Genomic DNA, 21,877 nt, shown 5'->3' on the forward strand with positions numbered 1-21,877 from the left:
TCAAACGTGATGATGGCTCCGGGGAGCGGAAGATGCGTATAGTTGTCAATTACCAGGCTCCAAATGCCCTTACGATAGCCCCTGATTTTCCACTACCTCCCATTCAAACCATTCTGGAGATGCTGGGAGGCGTCAAGTATTTTTCCACCTTGGATCTTGAAGCAGGTTTCCATCAAATACGTATGGCTAAGCAAGACCGGTGGAAGACGGCTTTCCGGTCCGTTCTCGGACTATTTGAGTACCAAGTGATGCCCTTCGGCCTTAAGGGTGCTCCCGCTACGTTCCAGGCCAATATTAATGCCTATCTATAACCTTTATTGGGACAGAGCATCATTGCGTACCTAGATGATGTGCTTATCTATAGTTCCGATATTTCTGGGCACGTTTCTCTCCTGCGACAAGTTCTCAGCATTTTTCTTAGACACCAGTTCTGCCCAAAATTCCGCAAATGCAAGTTTGCAAGGCAAACAATCACATATTTGGGTTATACTATTACTGCTGAAGGCATCAAACCTGCAGAAGATAAAATCGCAGCCATCCGGCATTGGCCAGAGGTGCTGGAGAACGAGATGCAGGAGCTCCAGTTCCTCCGGTCCCATAAATTACTGTCATATGTTTATGGGACCGGGCTATGCAGACGTCGCCCGGCCGGTGGTTGATCTTACGCGTAAAGATGTTAGTTTCAAATGGGCAGAGCTTCACATGCAAGCGGTGCGGCAGCTCAAACAGCGCTTAACCGACTTCACTACATTACAAGTTCCTGACACCACGAAACCCTTCGAGTTGTACACGGACGCCTCTGGTTACGCAATCGGAGCGGTTCTGGAACAAGACAGCAGACCCATCGGCTTCCTCAGCCAAGTCATGAACCCCACGCAACAGAGATACTCGATCTACGACCAGGAACTCTTGAAGTTGGTCATGGCACTGGACAAGTGGTCGCACTTGCTCCGTGTCTCCAAGGTAACGGCTTACACTGATCATCAAGTTCTCACCCATCTCCAACGCCTCCAAGCATCGAAGCCTCTGCGAGGACGCACCGCCCGGTGGCTAGACTTTCTTGCGGAGTTCCCGGATTTGCACATCACGTATGTTCAAGGAGCGCACAGTCAAGTTGCCGATGCCTTGTCTCGCCGTCCCGGCCTTCCTAACACCTGCTTGCACGACACACCATCGGTACTGCTGATGCTCGCAATAGGACAAGCGAGCGCGGCTCCCCGCTCTCGTGGTCGGCCTCCCAACTACAGGGAGCTCGCCGGAATTCGTTCGCAACGACCTAGACGACGCAGCATGCCGTCCGCACCTTCACCTGCGCCGCCGGAACCCAACACAGAGCCGGAACATCCTACACTCACAACGAAGACGCCAGCTGACCCTCCTGATGTGCGCCATTGGCCGCAAGCTTACTCGAAGTGTACTGTTTTTCGCGTTCCCCACAAAGCCGCAGCAAACCAACCACGAGAAGCTCTGCAAATCGAGCTTTGTAATCGCCAATTTACCTTTCGCTACGTAGAGGCTTACCTGCACATCCGCGTTCATGGACTGTGGCGCATCTGTGTCCCACAGTTCCCTGAGTTCCTGTTCAATTGTAATACCTTGCAATGCATTAGTCTGTTCACGTAATGCCTTTGCCGAAGTAAAAGAAGTTGGAGCCGCAAAATGCATGCTAGCTTGGAATTGGAGGCAGAACAAATGGTCAAAATCATCATTAAAAACGGTATTCTCTCTCAACAACTAGATCTTGCCTCTCCGGTGCTTTGCGTGGCGGAGGGGTGCTTCCGTTCGTCTAAGGCACCCAGAAGGACCATCGTAGGTTTCCTGCTATACTAATATGTAGATTTCCTGCTTTACTAATATGCACAGAAAAGCCCAAATGCAGAGTAAACAGTGTAATAGTTTCTTCGAAACGCTATATCTTTAAAGACAAACAGAGTGAATCCGCACTCACACAGACCACTAAGCACATAGCCCAAGTATGTAACTGTGGAGGAGTAAACTAGCACGAATTCCTTAACCTAAGTTCCAGTACTTTCCCACGTTGAATTGTGCTGAGAGCATCTCTGGCAAGCACTTACGTTGGGCAGTGTGAGCCAGAATAGTTCGGCTTGTTGTCACGACGGTGGGCTCCCGGTCCAGCCATTTTCAACAAGTGCATCACTGTAACTGTGTTGGAACCTTTCACTGAATTGCCGGTGCGGAAGTGTCACCTGCGAGGATTACATACTTTGCCGAGCAAGCCTTAACCGTCAATATAGTCAGTTCAGCCACCCGCCAGTTGCCACCATGAGGACAATAATGCCTCTCTGCCGGGTTCGCAGCGGCAAAAAGGAAGCGTTTCTACTCTTTTGTAATAGAATGCAAGAAAAATGCAGTTTGGTCCCAATTTATCCTGTCTTTTCAATGCTCCATTCTTTGCCACCCTGTGACCGGGGATGGCCTGCTGGGACGACCACACAGCTCGGAAACCACGAAGAAAGGGACCTTCTTCTTCATTCGACCCTTAAAAAACTATTCATATATTTCTGTATAGTCAGTTTTAATGATAAATTGTCCTTAGCTAGCCCGTGGTGCTTGTCTAGATAAGCCCTGTCGTGGCTTACTGGTTGTTCCGTCCCTGTCTACGCCGACGGAACTGCTCCCCACAGCACAGCCCCAGGCTCTTTCCAGTATTAAAAATAATAGAGAGTCACTTAATCGGCGGCAAACAGTTTACTTACTCTGTGAAACTGGGTTCCACAGTCTTGGGCCACCAGTGCTCCTGTGGAACGTGAACTCCCGCGCAGTGTCTTGCTGTGTTGTTGCGATCCTTATCTCCGCTTTACAGTCCTGATTCTTTTTTGTGACTGCCAGGTCATAAGATATTCGCGCTGACGTCGAAAATAAGTGTTACGAGCCCTCGCTTGTTCCTGCTCTCCAGAAGGGGGCACTCGCAGGCGTCCCAGCGAGCCGTGGCGTGCGCAGAGCACGTCTTAAACTTTTTTAAATTGTTGGAGCTTTATCAACTTTGCTCTGTATCTTTTTAGTGTATGCCGCGCATGAAGCTCCTCCTGCACTCCTCTGGGGAGAGTTACCTGCTAGTCCCACAAGCTTAGGTGGCGCTCCCGAAGTCACGACAAGGATGAGTTACAGCGCTTCTTCGGCTCAGAGGGGTCTTACTTCACCCTCAGGTGTGTCTGAGTGCAGCGAAAGTACAAATGTCGGCTTGTTGACCGCTGGTATGGATCGTAGCTGCGAGGACACAGTCTCCCTCTCTTCTCACTCAACAGTGTCGTCTTTCCCGGGCAGCCGGCCTTCTCCTGGAGATGAACGACGGTCTAGCAGCACCCCCAGTGGGGCCACTGACCAGCATTTTGACTCCACAACTGATCTGAAAAACCAGTTGCTGTCCCTTTCCCATCCACTCCTCAGCTGCCTCCCCCTGGAGCACACAATTGTGGCCGACAGACGCCGCGTTTTCCACAAAACGCAGCTGTGCAGACACCTGGCATCGGGCTACTGCCGCAACGGACTTGACTGCCCTTTCGCCCACTCAGAGACAGAGCTCCGGCCTGCTCCTCACCTTTCGAAGACAATGATGTGCCCGGCTGTGAAGGCTGGCGGGCTCTGCCCGAGAGGTAAGCCACATCCCGGGGGGCATTTCGCTGAAGGCCGCTTGGCAAAGTTCCCAAGGGCAGCAGTCTACAAGCGGCCGTGCAGCTGCTGCCACCTTCTTGTGCCTGTGGCCCTAAGATGTGGGGCTTGGAAAGCTTGTTATAAAACTTGTTATTGCACTTTTGTGCATGCGCTTCTTCTGCTGTGGCTGCTGCTGGGGCTTGCGCTTCAGTTCTGGCAGGGGGAAACTGCTCGTTCGCGCACAGCCGTCACGAGCTGCGGCGCACGGCTAATCACTACAAGACAAACATGTGTCGGTCGTGGCTTTCTGGGAATTGTTTGAAAGATGACAAGTGCACTCACGCGCATGGCGAACTAGAACTTCTGTTTTACCGGCACCGAGCTCTTCAGTCCGGCCGTCGAGACTTCCTCGACGAGAGAGAGACGGCAAGGATTGGGAAAGTGCCAACTTTGAGGAGTAGCTCCCCCAGCAAGTGTTCTCCCAAGCAGCTGAGTGCCGCGAGGAATTGCATAGCGGGGCCTAGCCCTCAGAAGAAGCCTCTGACGCAGCAGCTCAACAGTGGCAGCTTTGCAGGGTGCCCACCTAGGAAAGGCTACACCGGCAGTGTGCCTGCTGTACAACAAGTTGAACACAGTAGTCGCAAAAGCCTTACTCAGCAGCCCCCTGCTCTTCCTGTTCCTGCGGTGTATCCAGCCTCTCCAGATGTCCTTTCTGAAGCAGCAGCCCTTCTACAGCTAGCATCTCAACTCCAGGCTCTAGCACTTTCTCAATCAAGGGAAAACCAGGCGCTGTAGATCATATGGAGGACAAGATGACGCATCGTAATTCACGCCTCGTCTGCGGGAAACAGAAGGAACAGCTGAAGCTGCATCTTGATGTAGTTCTTTGTCTGGAGCCATCCAGCCCTTCTTCCAATGCAGAGGTAGCATTGCCTGTGGCGGTTTGGCCAGCCTCACACTGTGGGGAATAAGAAGCAGCTCGTGTTCACCATCACTTCGCCCCCCCAAAGGACGTCAATTTGTGAGGTGCCAGGTGTTCCGGCAGCCCCAGCCAGCCTACTGCACTGTTCTGCTTACGCCATTCCAGCCACTATTCGCTGCATTACTACTGCGCCTTTTCGTGGCTCTTCTCGCTGGCTGTTTGCCACTTCTTGCCCTTTGTAAAGGGCCCCAGCGGCAAGTGGCAAAGGCGTACCATGGTGTTCGTTGTTTTAAGTTTGTTTGAAACTCCAAGCGCTTGGCCTTTTTGTTGGTTGCTTGTTTGCTGTTTTTGTGACGGAATCAATGATGATACTACTGGTGAGCTGCTTACTTGCCCTTTCCAAACACAGTAAGTGTGCTTCTGTTCGAAAGAGCAACGCAGGAGCAAGGGGTTGGGCAAAGAATTGAACGACGGGGAGCAGTTGCCATGAGGAGGTGTTTGGTTTGTCTAGGCTGTTAAAGAGCCTCCTTCATTGTCGCTGCGGCTCGGTCTCCAGTGGCTATGCTAGTAAGGCAGTGACCGGTCTGCTTTCAGCATTTGGAATTTGTTTCCACATACTTGGTTTGCAGTGCTTTCTCCCCCGTGTAGTCGAAGCTGCGCTCGTTAGTAAATTTTATAAAGTCACAAAAGTTTCCTTAACATGAAGGTGCACGTATACGGCTGCAAAATACGCCGTGAGCACCACACGCTGGTGTGTTGCCACCTGTTGTGTGAAAGGCATCAAGTTTTTTATTTTTCTCCGCAATCGTACCCCTTTGTTCGCATTCTTTTATTTCTATATTGTTGGAGGTTGGGCCCTTAAGCGCGGGCAATTTGCATGTATGGCTCCTTCCGTTTTAATAAGACAAACAACCTGTTGAGCTAGGGGATCAGCTGGCTCGTTTTTCTCTTTGCGCTTCTGCAAGAGTGCGCAAAACACGGCAATGCTTCAAGTAGGCGTTAGTGCAGCGCAACCGGATGATTTGATCCCCTCTCCTTTCAATCATTCTTCGTATAACTAGGCTTTGGCTACCATTTTCCGCTTTTTTACTTTTCCGGAGTTTCTTAGGTAGTGTAAGGGCAAAGTAAGGGAAGCATAAACTGAAGTGTCGTTAATGTAGGTTCACGTTGAATGCCGCAGTCTACCAGACCCGTCGAGCCGCAGCCAGGGCTTCGACCAAAAGCGTGCAGGTTTATTGTTCCAGGTAGAGTTCCTAGGAAACTAGCAAAAGGAACCAGCAACCCGAAGTCCTCGGAACGAATTTTGGCATTTCTAGGAGCCACGCCTATGTGCATACCCAGCAAAAAGCGACGGTCGTGCCTGCTCGTCCTCTGTGGTCCACAGGTAGCTTTTACTTTACGGGGTCACCTTTTTGGCTGCCTCCCGATACCGATCCACCGTCGGGACTATAACTTCAATTGCAGTGCCCGTAGCTGCTCTTCTGGGACTACTTACCGTTGAATGTGGCAACAACTAGAAAGAACAGATTTTGTGTGAAAAAGAGTTGAAAAGATTTCTCCTTCCCGAGCCCCAGCTGCCTCGCGAGAGGGCGGAAGAACACGGCATGACCCACACTTTGGCTGGATGGCAACGCTGCCTCAGAGCAACAACAGCATCCAAGCAAAAGCTCGAAACATCAAGCTGACTATGGGATACTTATACTCAAGTAGCTACGTTCAGGCTGTGCCGGCCGTCGTGAGCCACCCACGGGCTGGCGAAAGCCAGAAGCTTTGTGAGATTAGATGCCTACACTGCCACGATGCTTCAACCTTCTTCAACATGCACCGTACTGCTCCTACTGCCTCTAGCTGCGCTCAAGCATTCATTTGGCAATACACCACACATCTTTGACAGAGTCGGGGAGCCGTGGACAGCCACACGGCTGAGGTCGCGCCTCACAGACTACGGCGTAGCCTAGTTACTTCAATTTCACCAACAATTGGTGAAAGCTGTGAGACTTCTTCGGCTCACTTGGGCTTAACTGCGTGCACTAGTGTTCCACCAACACGCCCCTGGAGTTGCTCCCAAAGTATGCAATTCCCAACCAACTCTCTTTGGATTCCTCTTCAATGCGGTGACTAACTGTGGTGTAACTTAAGGAAACGTATCTCATGGAACGGCCCAAACCTAATTTCTTTGGTTAATGGCGCATCATTGTATCCCGGGATGGCAAGTGCACAAGATTGCTGCACTGTTCTAGTCATCACCATCCCACCAAACGAATGCCTTTTTGAGGGCCCCACAATGCAAGATTATTTCGGACTCCACCCTAAATTCAGGAGTGAACCAGACTTCTTCTCTTGGCTTTGGAGCTCAAAGAAGGTATGAAGATGCATGCGTTTGAAGCGAGCCAGGTTGATTTCCTTCACCAGCTGGCTGCCGCGCTCTCAGCATGATCTCAGCCAGCCCCAAACCCTGGGCTTTACTACCTTAGGTACTTGCGGGACCCGACAAACTGTCAAAATGAAATTAAAACCATCATATTTATAGTGCCGAACTAAACTAGCGTGCACAAGCTTGATGGCCAGCGTAGTGCTCGGCACTACAGCCGCCCGCATCTGCCACAGTGCAATTTCTCCTCGACTACCAAACGCCTCCTACACATTTTGTCCTCTGTGTTGTGCATTTTCTTTATAGTCCAAATAGTCGGAGCTGCAAATGCAATTTATTTTGGGTAGTACCGGAGGCGCCACGGCTGCTTCATTGAGCCGGTGTGGCTTTCCCACTTCAGCCGAAGGAAAGTGCACATATAAGTCCTAACGGCCAAGGGCCCGGCTGTGAGGAACGTTCAAGGTGGCATTCCCGTATAGTGAGGCTTCCTGAGGGCTCGCAGCCCGCTGTTAGTGGCTTGCCCGTTGACGGAAATGATGGGGGGCCCCCAGAGGGGCCCCCCGGAGAGTCAGCAACATGGGGGGTTTTCAGATTCAGGGGAAGCAGCGCAAGTTGTGAATGCTTATTACTGCAAATCTGTGCCTCCCATGCCGGACCCATGGCGCGAGCCTAATGCGAGTGACGACTTGATAGGCCTGCACCCAGAGCGGTGAGGAAGCCTTATGCTTTTGCTTCCTGGGTGGAATATTTCTTCTTTTTTCTAAAATTCTCTGCAGAATTGCGTGGTCTCGTTAAATATTCCACTTTAAATGAGAAACCTTGTGCTTTCGCCTCCTGGGTGAAGCATTTCTTCTTTTTCTGCATTTTCTGCACAGCACTGTGGTATCTCGCGGAACACTTCATCTTTTTCCGAAGTTTCTGCACAGCATGTTTTTCGGCATTGTGTTTCGCGTGTGTGGACTCAGACTTGCCTTTGTGAAGCAGCAAGAGGCTCACTTCACCTCTCGGCTCCGCCTGGCGACGCTGCGGCCCCGCGCCGTGTACGGCCCCGGCTTGCTGTCGAACACTTTGCCTCATCAAACGAAATTCTTCTGTCTTCACCAGCCCCTGCCTCCTCTGCCCATTCCCGAGGCGCACAGGTACCACCGGTTCACTCTGGTGGACCTTCTTGAACACGACGCGCCGGAGGTGAAGGCGGAGGCGGGAACTGAAGAGTTGTCTTTCTTCCATTCTCTTTCAGGTAGCAGCAGCAGCAGCAGCAGCAGCTCCGACAAGAGTGCGAAGGCTGCAGCAGCCAACGTAGCCGCGTTTCTCCTTTCTGCTGCGCGGACTGCTGCACTGGGGGAGCACGCGTTCCGAAAGGTGCCCATACAGCAGCAGCAGCAGCAGCAGCAGCAGCCAGTCGCAGGCAGCAGCTTGCTGCGATCTTTCTCAGCGCAAAGCATTCGCCAGCAGCAGCTCCAGCAGCAACACAGCAGCAGCAGCAGCGCCATCGGGGCAGCATCTTCCGTGTCAAGTAGGAGAGGCAGAGCTGACAGCTATGTGAGCAGCAACGTGCAGAGGCAGCTGCAGCAGAAGCCGCACATGCATCATCAGCAGCAACTGTACGCGCAGCAACAGCCGCAGCAGCAGGGAATGCTCCCGCAGCAGCAGGGAATGCTGCCGCAGCAGCAGGGAATGCTGCCGCCGCAGCAGCAAGAGTGGAGCACTCTGTCGGAAGCCAGGCAGGAGAAAAGACGGAAACCCAAACGCAGGAAGCTCGAAGATTGGTAGCTGCTGCAGCATATCTCTTTACATTCTTGTGTCTTCACGTAATTTTCTGGTGTTGTTGCTGTCTACTGTTGCTGCTGCTGTTGCCGCTGCTGCTGCTGCTGCTGCTGCTGCTGCTGCCCACCGCCGAACGGCACAGCTGAGCGAACAAGCGGCCGCAGCTGGAGCCAATTACGGCCATTTAAGCAGGGCAGCAAATGCAGCAGCAAATGCAGCAGCAAGTGCAGCAGCAAATGCAGCAGCAGCTGTTGGAGGGGCATAGGCTCTCCCCAGTTTTTAAGGCAAAAGTAGCTCGCACTGCTGTTGCTGAGAGACTGTCTACATCCATTAAGTCCCACTAGACTCCTTTTTGCTTCCTCCCAGAAGCTGAGGCTCTGCACGAGATATTAGACGGCTTATTTGCATCCTGCAGCAGCAGTTGACAGTATACAGAAGAAGAACTAGTGGCTTTATGCAGAGGCTCTCTTGCTGCTGCTGCTGTTGCTGCGCTGCGCAGCGGCTTCTTTGTCTGCGCTGCTTGCCAGCAGCCGCAGTGCCCCCATGGCTCTTCGCCGCAGCCACAGCGGAAAGTCTACAGCTCTGGCTTTATCTATTGTAGCTCTTAGGGCTTCGGGTCAACACTTAGTGGCCACGTGCAGGCCGAGTTGGTACGGAGAGCAGACAACTGGGGTTAATTCCCGGGTTTTGGCCGCACCGCCTAACTCCCGACTAATAAGTGCCCATAATATCGTGCGTAAAAGAAGGATTGAAGTGGGGGAAACAAATAGTGAAGTAATGCGTTGCAGGAACGGCCAGGCATGTGGCGTCCGGTTGCATCGACGGACAGCGGGAGCTAGCCGCTGCAGCCTGCACGAATATAGGTTAAGGGGGAGCTTGAGGAGAATAAAAAGGTTTTATTGACTTAATTCTAAATAAATTGGTTGCGTGAATAGAAAACGGCGCGGACGAGGCTGATGCGGCAGTGGTCAAGAACTGCCACGGACAGCCGACGGCGCCGGCCGCTCTTGCAGGTGGCGTTTCCTTTAACGGATAATGCATTTGTCACCTTTTCAGTGTTTTCCCAGGAATGAAGGCCACAATTTGAGAAGAGCATTGAAGTAAAAACGCCCTCTTCTTCTTTCTTTGACTCCGGGCTCCTCATCCAGCTGCGGCTCGATCCGCACTGCTTGCTTCGCCTGCGCCCCGCAGCAGCCGCCTCGGCTGCGTCTTAATAGAAAGGCAGCTCTTTTGCTGCGCCTTGCTGCATCGTGTCACCAGCAGCTCTCTTCCTGCAGCAGCAGCAGCAGCCCGCGGTCTCCTGAGGGCCCCGCGGCTTTCTCATGGTAGTCCAAACATGTTGTTGTCTATTTGTTTCTCCTCTACCCCCGTCGTTTTCTGGTCATGTAGAGGGCGAGCTCCTCCAGAGCCGCAGTGAGCAGCAGCAGCAGCAGCAGCTGAGCTAACAGCCGCTGGACTTCGATTAGCCTCAGCTTGCCACTTCCCATATAGCCCGATCTTCCCAGCCTTGAGACACAACTCGAACTTCATGCCTCCCGGAGTGCCGTGAGGGGTCAGGGAGGCGGACTGCGAGTAGCAGCGGCGGCATCTGCAGCAGCAGCAGCAGTAGCAGCGGCAGCAGCAGCAGTAGCAGCGGCAGCAGCAGCAGCAGCAGGTAAGGGCAGGCCGGTCCTTGCTCGTCTTATGACGTCCACAAATACTTTAAAAGAAAGGGAGACAGCGTCGGGCAGCAGCCGCGCAGTGTCTCTTATGGAGGCCCCCATGCATCTTGAAGGGGCCCTGCCAGCCTCGCGTGTGCCTCCGATTGTTTCCGCACTGAGCTACAGCAGCAGCAGCAGCAGCAGCTGCTGCAGCAGCAGCACCGGCACCAGCAGCAGCGCCAGCAGCACGGGCGGCGACTTCCCCTGCGAGGAGGCAGAGGGGGCCAGGGGGCCCCCCAAGCTGCAAGCTGCTGCAGTGCAGGCAGCTGAAGCAGCAATAGAAACGCCTCATCTGCAGAGCATTGAAGAAGAAGACCGCTGCTCCTGTTTGCTGCTGCCGGAGCTTCCTTTGCAGCTGCCGCTGCACCTGCCCTCGCAGCTTCCGCTGCGGCAGCAGCAGCAGCAGCAGCAGCAGCAGCAGCAGCAGCAGCCGTGTCCGAGTGAGGGCGTGTTAGACGTGTGCTCCTGCCTAACATTTGATGACCTGCCTCTGCTGCAGCAGCCAGATTCGCAGCCGAAGCTGCAAGAGGAGCAGCAGCAGCACGAGCAGCAGCAGCAGGAGAGCAGCAGGATTTCTGCTGCTGACGACGCAGCGCCGGTGCTTGTGCTGCCTCTTTTCAAAGTTGTTGAAGACACCCTGGCGCCCAGAGGCCTCTCGACGCCGAACTCGCACTGGCAGCAGCAGGAAGCAGATGGCGCGGACCAGCAGCCAGCAGAGCAGCAGCAGCAGCAGCAGCAGCAGCAGCAGCAGCAGCAAGACCCCCGCAGGCTGCGGAAGCAGCGGCGGGTGCCCGAGCTGCAGCAGCCGCCGCAGTCCGAAACCGAAGATGAAGAAGACAGAGCGCTGCGGTGGGAGTGCCGCGTGGTGACCCCGTGTGTGGGGGTGGGTGTTGACTGTTTGTCTGCAGAGGGCTGCGGATTAATAGTTTGTGGTTCTCCCTTTTCTCTTTTCGACAACTGCTGCACAGTGGAGCTGCCCAGCTCTTACTACATAGGCGGCAGCAGCAGCAGCAGCAGCAGCAGCAGCATGCGCTGCCCGCTCAGCCCGCCCATCTCGGGAGCCCGCGCCGCCCGCACGGCCACCCGCAGAGGCAGCAAAACTCTCGCGCATTTGGGACATGTGGAAAACAACACTTTGGAGTGGTCCCACTCCGCGGAAACGGAAGTAGTGGAAGACTACGACATTAGACCCATCAAAGTCTTTGTGGGCACCTGGTGAGATAAAGGAAACAAGCCTTGACATGTGCTGCTTCATGTTTCCAGTCCTTGCAGCAAAGGTATGAACATGAATGTGCTGCATTGCAAGTTCTTTCTGGCAAAGTGTCCCATATAGGTGTGCGTCTGCGCGTGATTGGGAGTGCAAATATGCAGTTCTAGATATTTTCTTGTGCATGGAAATCCCCGCAAACATGCGAAGTGCTGTGCCTGTTGGTGGGATTTGTGGAAACGAACTTGCACACCTAGAGAAGCAGCAGAGGCTGTATTTCGATTAGCCGGAGAGAGGCAGAAAGCTGAACACTGAGGGGAGGAAACAACAGAGATTTGAGATGGAGTCCAGAAGAAAAACAGACAAAAGAAGTCCAAAGAACAGCAGCGGGGAAGGCCAGACAGCGAGACAAGCAGCGCCAAAGGCGGAGCCCGAAGCCGCAGGAGGAATAATGAGCCACAGAGCCCCGCAGGTGTAGAGCCAGAGGCAGCCAGAGAGGCAAAGGCGAATCTGGGAAGGCGGGAACTCTTGATGATTCAAATAGTTTCTAATGATAGAGGCTCGACCAACTCGAGATGGTTGAGGCTTTTTGTTATCTTTCGCCTCTTTACTCCACAGAAACCACTGCATGGAGTCTTCCGTTAGCCACGGGCTTAGGGGTCTTTTGAAATCCACTGCATGCAGCGCATGCAGTGGGGTTTCTGGGCTGCGGATATTTATGGAATAAATACGGGGAAGCTGTGTGCGCAGCCCGTGCCTGTAATTGTGTCTTTGTTCTTTTGCATTTGTATTCCTCTTTTCCTTGCCTTCTGGTTCGGTTCTTCCTTTGTTCGTTTGGACAGGCTTTGCTGCCTTTTTCTGTCCATTGGCTGCTGCGTATGCTGCTTCATTTGTCTGCGTTTGTGTCCTTTTTGTGCGGCGATCAAGGAATACGGAGTACCAGGAGTTTGCACCGGAGTACATCAGCTCCTTGGAGGCGCAGCTCCAGAGCAGAAGTTAGTATATCGCTCAGGCAGCCTTTGTTTTCCCTGCTGTCTTTGAATGCTCATTTCCCTTTTCTTTTTCCAAGTGGCTCTTCTTATCTTTTTCTGCATTTGAAGGCTTTTTCGCTTATTGTTGTCCTTTTCCGTTTGCTTTTTTCTCTGCTTGCCTTTGACAGCGTTGTCCTGCTGTCTAGACTGTCTTGTCTTCCTTTTTCCTCTGTGTTCTGACCCCCAGACTCCAGTCTTATTGTGGTTCTTCTTTTTCTGCATTTGCTTGTCTGTGATGCTGTTAATCTTTGTTCACTTCGCTGTCCATTCCTATTGCTAGCCATTTACGCTGCTGCACCCTCTGCAGCTGTGCTTGGGCTTTTGTGATTGGCTCTGGTATAAAAAAGTTCGGTGTTCCCATCTCTCTCTGTTTCCACTGTTTTTGTTTTTCCTCTTTGCCTTCTCTTTCTGTTTTTTGGCTGCACCTGCCTCTCGCTGCAGCTGCTGCTGCTGGCGTTTCTGTCCTTTACTCCAGCAGCTTTGCATCTGCTTCTGGATTTGAATTTGCATGTTTTGCTGCTTTTCCCGCTGCACTGCGCAACGCCAGGCGGAAGCCCGCAGCGCAAAGGCCCCACCACTTCGGTGGAGTGGAGCGAAGCCGGCAGCCAGGCAGTCCGGCTGCGGGCCTCGCAGTCCTCCACCTCCACCCTGACCATTGGTCAGGACACGGAGGTGGAGAGCCACATGGACTCCGACAGCGAAGACTCCACGCTCAGCGAGACTCCGCCTCTCATCCAGCGCCGCTCCACTCTTTCCCTCAGCAAGCCGGCCCCCAACCAGCAGCCGCTGAAGGACTGGCTGCTTCCGGGCTACGACGTTTACGTCGTCACGCTTCAAGAAGTCACCAGTAAATGACCACTTCCACGCAACTCCCTTGCATGCAACGCATGCATGCAACGCATGCATGCAACGCATGCATGCAGCGCATTCAAGCAACGCATGCATGCAACGCATGCATGCAGCGCATGCAAGCAACGCATGCATGCAACGCATGCAAGTGCCGGGAGGCATGCTTCAGTTGCGGCTTGCGCAGCGCTGACCAGGCAGCTGGCAACCCGCCGTTCAAGAGCAGCTGCTGCTGGCTGCTGCTGGCTGCTGCTGAATGCTGCTGGCTGCTGCCGGCTGCTTCTGGCTGCTGCTGGCTGCTGCCGGCCGCTGCTGGCTGCTGCTGGCTGCTGCTGACTGCTGCTGACTGCTGCTGGCTGCTGCCGGCTGCTGCTTGCTGCTGCTGGCTGCTGCTGGAAGAGCAGCACACAAATTGGAAGAAGAGTCAGTGACGGACTGCTAGTGTTGCTTGAGTGACTGCTGCAGATGATAACATATTTAGCGCTATTGGACTTTATCTCGAAGTTGAAAATGGGGAACACTACTTGAGAGTTAGCATGGGAGACGGCAAAATATCTGGGTTAGGCAAAGGGGCCTGGACAAAGATGAAGGCCACTTGTAAGACTGTGAAATTGCAAAGAAGGCATTTGTCTTTCGCCTTTTTCTCTTCTTGTATTCCTATCTGTAAAGTGTTTTCTTGCATTCTACCTCTTTGCACTTCAACGGTGTTTTCGTCTCTGCTCTTTTATCGCTTTTCCGTCTTTGTTTTTTTGCTGCCTGCCTCAGTAATGTGTTTATCTCTTTGCTGCGCATCTCTTGTCTTTTCTTTCTTTCCTTTTTCTTTTGCTCTCTTGCCCCTCTGTCTCTCTTTTCTTCTCTACTTGTCAGTACTGTCAGTTTGCTTCTCGAGGTTCCTTGCACATGGTGACATTTCCCTTATTCTCACATCTTTGTTTTGTTTTGTCTTTCCCTGCTTCCATGAATTCTTCTCATTGGAAAAATGCATTTATTTTCTTTTTGCACGAGCAAAAAAAGACAAAGCTCAATTTATTTAGTCTGAAATGTCAAATATTTTTCTCTTTTTTGCTTAGCCATGGCCTGCTGGATCCGACAGTCCGCGCGTTCTCCAGTCGGGCCGGTGACCCCTTTGGCGTACAAGGCTTTTTCCTTTAGTAAGCAGCAGCAGCAGCAGCAGCAGCAGCAGCAGCAGCAGCAGCGGCAGCAGCAGCAGCAGCAGCAGCAGCAGCAGCAGCAGCAGCGTTGCGTGCGTTTTGCTTCTGCTGCGGGCATGCATGCTGCTGTTGGGCTGGCAAGCATTCAGGTCTCTGCGCTGGCACAGCTGCATGCACTTATGTGTGCACTTTGTTGGGGCTGCATGCATGCGGCTGCTGCTGCTGCTTCTTTTGGGTTTTGTTCAGCGAGAATAAACGCGAGCAAAGGAGCTTTGACTTTGGTGTTGAAGATTCATGACCAAGTTGTCTGCTTCGTGGGCTGCCACATGCCAGCCTCGGGCGTCAAGGTGAGTTGTTCTTTTTACTTAATAATTTTTATTTTTATTTTTTATCTTTTTGTTGTCTTGATCTACTTGTTTACCTTTCTATTCGTTGTGTTTTCTCGTAGACATGCTTATTTCTGCTTCCGTTTCTGGTGACTAATCATCATCAGGCTTTCGTCACCATCTTTAGTTTGGATCGTTCTCTTGCAGTTTGATTTGTGGCCACTGCAGCAGCAGCAGCACTGCTTGCTGCTGCTGCTTCCGTCTTTGCTGCTGCGGCTTTTACCTGCGACGGCGCAGCCGTTGGAAAGCACGGCAAAATGCCTTTCTCTTGTGTTTCATTTGCTGCTTTGCAACTCTCTCCCTTTGCTGCCTTTCAACTTTTTCTTTTCCCTTTACGCTGTTGACCCCGGCGTGGAAATGAATGCATGCATGGGGCCTGCATGCATGCACTTGCTGCATGCATTTGCAAGCGCATGCGCTGCATGCAAATGCATGCGCTGCGTGCAAATGCATGCGCTGCATGCGGAAGCCCCGATGTTTTCTTTGCTGCGCAGGGCCGTGTCCGCGCCCGCAAGCACATTCGCCAGAAACTGGCTCAAGTCTATTCAAATTGTGCAGAAGCTGATTTCACTCGGGTCTTCCACCACGTCATTTGGGCTGGAGACTTCAACTTCAGACTGCAGGCCACCCCTGAGATTTACAGTGAGCTCCCCCCGCAGCAGCAGCAGGCAGCAGCAGGCAGCAGCAGGCAGCAGCAGGCAGCAGCAGGCAGCAGCAGGCAGCAGCAGGCAGCAGCCTTACCCATGAGCAGCACATGAGGCTACACGCATGCAATCCTGTGCACATAGACTCAGCTACCTTGCTGCAGTGCGGCAATTGCTGCAGCTGCAGCAAATGCCAAGGGGCACAAATAGTTGGGAAACTAATGCTTTTGCATGCATGCAGAGAAAGCATGCTGCAGCTAGCCTGTTGCGGCGCAAGCTCTGCAAGAGGCTGCAGTATGGCTGCTGCTGGGCTTGCCATTCTGCCAAGTTTGATCTGATTTGCTGCTGCTGCTGCTGCTGCTGCAGTGCCGCTGCTGGAGAAGCTAAACATTAAGGCCCTGCTGCAGTACGACGAGTGCAAGGAGGACTTTGGCCAAGACATGCAGCTTCACGTACACCCCAGCACTTGCATCCATCGCTGCTTTCTCATTTCTCGCAGTTTCTTCATTGCATGCAAATCACTTTTTTGTTGTCCTACTCGCAGCTTTTTCTCTAATTTGTTTTTTCCCTCTTTCTTCTCTACTGCCTCGCTCTGCAGCTCTTACCCCACATTTCAGAACACTTTTTTCCTTCCCCGTGCATGCAGTGTCGCTGGCTAGCCAGCATGCGTCTCGCTAGCTAGCTAGCTAGCTAGCTAGCTAGCCTGCATGCATGCTTGCATGCATGCTTGCATGCATGCAGGCCTGGGTGCATGCATGCATGCATGCATGTGGAGTTAATTGTATTTTGCATTTATCTGCGCATGCATGTTTGTGTTGATCAGCAAATGCGGGAAGCGCCTGTAGAGTTTTTGCCGACTTATAAGAAGGCAGACGGCCGGCCGCCCCTGGACACCAGCGACCCTGACTGGCCTTTGAAAGAATACCAAGTGCAAATGAAAAAGGGAGTTTTGGGGCAGCGCAAGACAGTGGAAAGGCCTCCCTCGGTGAGTGCGGTGTACGTACACCTGAATAGTGAATAGTGGAACTCGCCGTCCCCTCTCAGCTTCTTTATTTATCTTTATTTCGACAGAGCTGCAGCAGCTGCAAAAGCTAGGGAGTCTGCAGCGGAGTATTGAAGTCCGCTGCATGCGTTTTGGACTTCTTGCAGTGGTGCGACCGAGTCTTTTACTGGTCAATGCCGGCAGTGAAGTCCTTCTTAAGAACAGTTCCTGGAGCTTACTTCGCAGCAACTCCCAAGGAAACAAGTACGCAAATGCCACTTTATTCAGGTTTTAGCAATAAGTTTATATTTAGGTGAAGTTGGGGCTCATTGCCTTTTCTTTTGTTCACAAATTAGCTTTTGCTGCTGACTTGTTCAGACAAACAAACTAGCAGAAGTTACGGGCTTATTGCCGTTTTCACGTCTTTTTCTTTCGTTTTCCTTGTGAATCTTCGCTGTACTTCGTGTTTGTGTCCAAATAGGAACTTTATTTTTATTTGTTTTCTTCTTTTTGTGAAAGTCTTTATTTGTTTTCTTCTTTTTGTGAAAGTCTGGCCGCCACACTCGCTTCCTGGGTCTCGGGTTTGCTGCACTTTGCAGGTGTTCTCATGGCCAGCGACCACGCCCCTGTGGGCTGCGGCTTTTATCTTTACGCCTTGCGTTCGGAGCCTCCCCGCATTTTCTTTGGCCAGAAGAATAACACAGACAAAAGACAAAAACAAATTAAAGAATAAACCCTGAGAACCTCACTGCCCCCTCCTGCTGCAGCAGCAGCAGCAGCAGCAGCAGACAGCTCGAGCCCCAGGCGCAGCTAATGCAAAGGCAGTGAGCGCCCCCTCGCCTGCTGCTGCTGCTGCTGCGCACTTTGCTGCAGCAGCACAAAAAGAGCCAGCGGAATCTGCGGGTTCTTCTTCTCTAAGTTCCCGCAGCACTTTTCGCCCGGGCTGATTTTATGGAGGCATTTAGTTTAAGCCCTCCGCCTTGTCTGCTTTCTTTAGCCAATATTTCAAGCAGCTAGCCAGCTAGCTAGTGCGCAGTCGACAGGCTCGCCAGCTTGCTAGCTAGCTAGCCAGCTGCCTAGCTAGCCAGCTGGCTAGCTACACAGCATGCAGCCCTTCGGAACTCAAGCTTTCGAGAGCAGCAGCAGCTGCTGCTGCTGCTGCTCCCGAATATATACTAAACGCGCCCTTACGGGCAGCGGAACAAGAACAGCCTCTGCTGCAGCTAATTTTGCTTTGCAGCCACTTTTGCTTACTTCGTGTGGCAGCAGCAAATGGTGTATTTTCGAGCAGCTGCGGGCAAACTAGTTGCGCTGCTGCTGCTGCAGTTGTTGCTGCTGGCGAACTAGCTGTGCTGCTGTTGCTGAAGCCGCGCCTGGCGTCGCTGAAGCCGCTGCTGCTGCAGCTTGATGCAGCAGCTAACTACTGCTGCTGCTGCTGCAGCTGCTGCTGCAGCTGCTGCTGCAGCTGCTGCTGCCGAAGTTGTGCTGGACCGAGTAGCAGCTGCGTCAGTTCACATCTTCCCCTTCAAATAGTTCGTCTTGCTGCTGCTGAGCAGCAGAAAACAAAGGGGCTTGCGCAGCCAGCCAGCCACAGGGCAACGCAAGAGCTAAATGACGTGCATGCGCACAAAGCAGCGTTTGCATGCATGCACGCATGCATGCATGCATGCATGCACGCGTGCATGCACGCATGCATGCACGCATGCATGCACGCGTGCATGCATGCGTGCATGCACGAAGTGCATCTATTCAAGCTCTCAATAAATGCATGCATGCCTGCCGTTTGCTTCTTCCCCGGCCGCCGCTTTTGAGAAGCCACCAGGGGGGTTTCTGCAGCAGCTAGCTGGGGCCGTCGCAACTTGCTGCGGCCGCGCGCGTGCATGCATGCATGCATGCGTTTGCATGCGCGCATGCATGCATGCATGCATGCATGCATGCATGCGTTTGCATGCATGCATATTGGAGTTTCGCGGAAAGCTCGGGCCTACTGCTCCTTGGCTCGGGCCACCTGGCCCACGCCAAAACAACTAATATTGAAGTGTTGGCAAATGAGGGAAACTGTAGACCGCAGCAAACTGACGAGGTAAAAAAAGCTCCACAGCAGCACTGCTGCGAGCACAGCGCTGCTGTAGGGGCTCAGCTGCTGCTTCTGCTGCTGCTGCAGCAGCTGCGGCAGCAGCAGCGCCCCCACTCCAGAAGCAGACGGCGACACGGCGTACAGCCAAATGCAGCAAAACCAAAACGGAAGCACAGGCCACTGGACAGGGGAGAAGTCCATCTGCACGCAAACGCATGCCTGCTGCTGTTGCTGCTGCTGCTGCTGCTGTTGCTGCTGCTGCTGCTGCTGCTCCCAGTCACACTAGCCATTCTGTTCAGGTTGTGGGCTCAGCTAGGCGCACTCCCTAACCCTGCTTTCTGCTGGCTAGCCAGGGTCACTTTGCTTCTGCTGCTGGCAAAGCTAGCTGGCTAGCTGGCTAGCTGGTCAGCTGGCTAGCTGGCTAGCTAGCTAGCTGGCTAGCTGGCTAGCTGCTAAGTGCGCTGAACTCACCCTGCATGTGGCTGAGAGGTTCAGGCGAAGAGCGATAATGGCAGTGTTGCAAATCATTGTCCAGTAACATAGCACTGGATGCTCCCACATCACCGCTGCAGCAGCAGCAGCAGCAGCAGCAGCAGTAAATGGCCAGCAACACAGCTCCAGCTCGAAGCGCTCTCATCCAGCAAGCACTGCTACAGCAACACAGCAGCAGCGCTACTGCGGCAGCAGCAGCAGCAGCGGCCAGCAGCAGCCGCCTCGTCTACTCTCTGCTGTTCATCTTTGCTGCAGCAGCAGCAGCAGCTGCTGCTGCTGCTGCTTTAGTCGAGCCTCACTGGAGCAAAATAGAGGAATTTGCATTAGGACATGAACAAGGCAGCCAAGAAGCTGAGCTGCACGCAGACCGCAAACACTACCCACAAACATGCGCATGCACGCATGCATGCATGCATGCATGCACTCTGCTGCTGCAGCTCACACGGCTTGCAGGGCGGCTTAAGCAGCACCCCTAGGCTCGCAGCTGCACGCTGCATGCATGCATCCGTGCCTCTGGAACCCAAACCCTAAACCCTAAACCCTAAACCCTAAACCCTAAACCCTCGGGGCGCGTACAGATGGCCTTCGCGGGCCTGGCGGCCAGCCTGCAGCCGTTCAAAACGTCAGAAGTGAGCATTCCGACGAGCAGCAAATAAAAGGGAAAGGCCAAAAAGGCCTGCAGCGGCAAAGTCAGCAAACACGGCGGCGCGGCCCGCCTGCGCACAGCCACGCAGCAAAACCCCAAACCCTAAACCCTAAACCCTAAACCCTAAACCCTAAACCCTAAACCCTCAGTCCTCGGCGTGAACCCACAAATGGAGCCCCAGAGGCTGCATTTCTTGAGAGGTGCCCGCGGCAGGCAAACACCTCTCGCCGCGCTCTCAACCCCAAACCCTAAACAACCACCCCACATCCTAAACCCTAAACCCTAAACCCTAAACCCTAGGTAGGTCCTCACGCAAACGAGACAGGAGCCACATCAGCGAGAGATGTTGTGAAAATCTGCGGGCCGAAAACGAGGCTGATGATGTTCATGCCCATCATCTGCACAGCAGCAGCCACACACTGCACACTGCCTGCAAGCTGCTGCTGCTGCTGCTGCTGCTGCTGCCGCTGCTGCTGCTGCTGCTGCTGCTGCTGGTCTCACCACAAACTGGCCTTCTGTCACGCCTGTAATCCCCGTGTGACAGCGGTATTCGTGGAAGTGGAGCTCCCACCACTGCAGCACAAACCGCAGGCCTTAAACCCCAGACCCTAAACCCTAAACCCTAAACCCTAAACCCTAAACCCTAGGCTTTAAGCCCAGACCCCTGCCCCTAAGACGACGCCGCAATCCCCACACCGCGGCAGCAGAACCCGCGCTGCAGTGCCCACAGCTGCCAGCGTCGTGCAAGTGGCTTCTAAGACCCAGCAGCAGCAGCAGCAGCAGCAGCAGCAGCAGCAGCAGCAGCAGCAGCAGCAAACTGTGCACACCGTGTATATGAAAAGCTGCATCTGGAGAATGGCTATGAGCATAAAGGCAGCAACAGACTGCCCAACTCTGATGGTCCCCAAAACGCTCAAGGCGGCAAATACCTGCAGCAAACGGACACTTGCTGCAGCAGCAGCTGCTGCTGCTGCCAGTGCTGCTGCAGTGCCTGCTGCTGTCTGCTGCACTGCAGAAGCAGCAGCAGCTGCTGCTGCTGCAAAGACAGCAACAGCAGCAACAGCCCTTAACTCTCAAAAGTCGCCGCTCCATGCATACCCTCTCCAACAACCAACGCCTGAAGTAACCTAAACCCTAAACCCCAAACCCTAAACCCTAAACCCTAAACCCTAAACCCTTGAGGCCTACAGTGGAGAACGCGTCGCAGCCGTGGTCAAAGAGCTGCCCCAGTGGGGTGGAGGTGTTTGTTCGTCGGGCCTGCTTCCCATCTATAGCATCTAGTGTCTGCAGCAGCAAACAGCAGCAGCAGCAGCAGCAGCAGCAGCGGCAGCAGCAGCAGGTGAAGCCGCAGCGGGACAGCAGCAACAGTCCGTTTACACGCAGAGGCAACTGCAACGAGGCATACCTTGGCAGCAGCTAACTCCAGGTGTTCACGACGTGCGGGAACAACCGCAGCAGCAGCAGCAGCAGCAGCAGCAGCAGCAGCAGTAGCAGCAGTAGCAGCAACACCGGGAGGAGCCTCGGAAGCAGCAGCAAGCACAGCAGCAAACACGCCCGCAGGAGCACACGCAACGGCCCAAAGAACTGCACCACGCAAAGCAGCAGCAGCAGCAGCAGCAGCAGCAACAGCAGCAACAGCAGCAGCAGCAGCAGCAGCAGGGGGAGCCCACTTGGTAAGAAAAGAGAAGAAAAAGATTTGCAAAATAAACCCAAGTCGGAGCTGCTTCCTCGAGCCGCGGCATATAAATGCAGGTGAGGGCCATGCACATTAAAGTGCAGCTAAACCCCAGCAGAGTCAGCAGGTTCGGGCTCACCCACTGCAGCAGCAGCAGCAGCAGCAGCAGCAGCAGCAGCGGGTGAGAGGAGGCGCGGGGGCGGCAAAGCACTCAGAGGCAGCAGGAAGGCCGGAGGGGAAGACAGGCAGCAGCAGCAGAAGAGCCCGTAGCAACAGCAGCAAAACAGCAGCAGCAGCAGCAGCAGCAGCAGCAGCAGCAGCAGCAGCAGCAGCAGCAGCAGCAGCAGCAGCAGCAGCAGCAGCAGCAG

The 21,877-nt window shown here is 53.6% G+C and overlaps 5 protein-coding genes across 5 annotated transcripts; 4 read left to right on the top strand and 1 right to left on the bottom strand.

Annotated features, from left to right (window-relative positions):
* Positions 1-618: 618 nt before the first annotated feature.
* ENH_00068390 (OSJNBa0061C08.12 protein, related) lies at positions 619-1,623 on the top strand (the record flags this gene model as incomplete). The annotated part of the gene is made up of 1 exon (XM_013582441.1): positions 619-1,623. The coding sequence occupies one exon, from the start codon at positions 619-621 to the stop codon at positions 1,621-1,623; it is 1,005 nt and encodes a 334-aa protein (XP_013437895.1).
* Positions 1,624-3,118: 1,495 nt separating this feature from the next.
* Positions 3,119-4,407, top strand: ENH_00068400 (zinc finger (CCCH type) protein, putative; the record flags this gene model as incomplete). Its single annotated transcript, XM_013582442.1, has 2 exons — positions 3,119-3,614; positions 3,824-4,407. The coding sequence occupies 2 exons, from the start codon at positions 3,119-3,121 to the stop codon at positions 4,405-4,407; spliced, it is 1,080 nt and encodes a 359-aa protein (XP_013437896.1).
* Positions 4,408-7,438: 3,031 nt separating this feature from the next.
* ENH_00068410 (hypothetical protein, conserved) lies at positions 7,439-8,678 on the top strand (the record flags this gene model as incomplete). Its single annotated transcript, XM_013582443.1, has 2 exons — positions 7,439-7,614; positions 7,871-8,678. 2 exons carry the CDS (start codon positions 7,439-7,441, stop codon positions 8,676-8,678), a joined length of 984 nt encoding a protein of 327 aa, XP_013437897.1.
* A 1,677-nt stretch (positions 8,679-10,355) lies between these two features.
* On the top strand, positions 10,356-17,352 carry ENH_00068420 (endonuclease/exonuclease/phosphatase domain-containing protein, putative; the record flags this gene model as incomplete). The annotated part of the gene is made up of 11 exons (XM_013582444.1): positions 10,356-11,587; positions 12,507-12,574; positions 13,158-13,457; positions 13,922-14,053; positions 14,527-14,607; positions 14,854-14,954; positions 15,488-15,635; positions 16,004-16,089; positions 16,461-16,622; positions 16,787-16,883; positions 17,219-17,352. The coding sequence occupies 11 exons, from the start codon at positions 10,356-10,358 to the stop codon at positions 17,350-17,352; spliced, it is 2,541 nt and encodes an 846-aa protein (XP_013437898.1).
* Positions 17,353-18,603: 1,251 nt separating this feature from the next.
* ENH_00068430 (aminoalcoholphosphotransferase, putative) lies at positions 18,604-21,603 on the bottom strand (the record flags this gene model as incomplete). The annotated part of the gene is made up of 8 exons (XM_013582445.1): positions 18,604-18,897; positions 19,168-19,262; positions 19,765-19,904; positions 20,147-20,232; positions 20,336-20,407; positions 20,662-20,838; positions 21,023-21,118; positions 21,505-21,603. The coding sequence occupies 8 exons, from the start codon at positions 21,601-21,603 to the stop codon at positions 18,604-18,606; spliced, it is 1,059 nt and encodes a 352-aa protein (XP_013437899.1).
* Between the last annotated feature and the right edge of the window lie 274 nt (positions 21,604-21,877).

Source organism: Eimeria necatrix, genomic scaffold (assembly GCF_000499385.1).
Source record: "Eimeria necatrix Houghton genomic scaffold, Enh_scaff647, whole genome shotgun sequence".
In the NCBI taxonomy this organism is placed as follows: domain Eukaryota; phylum Apicomplexa; class Conoidasida; order Eucoccidiorida; family Eimeriidae; genus Eimeria; species Eimeria necatrix.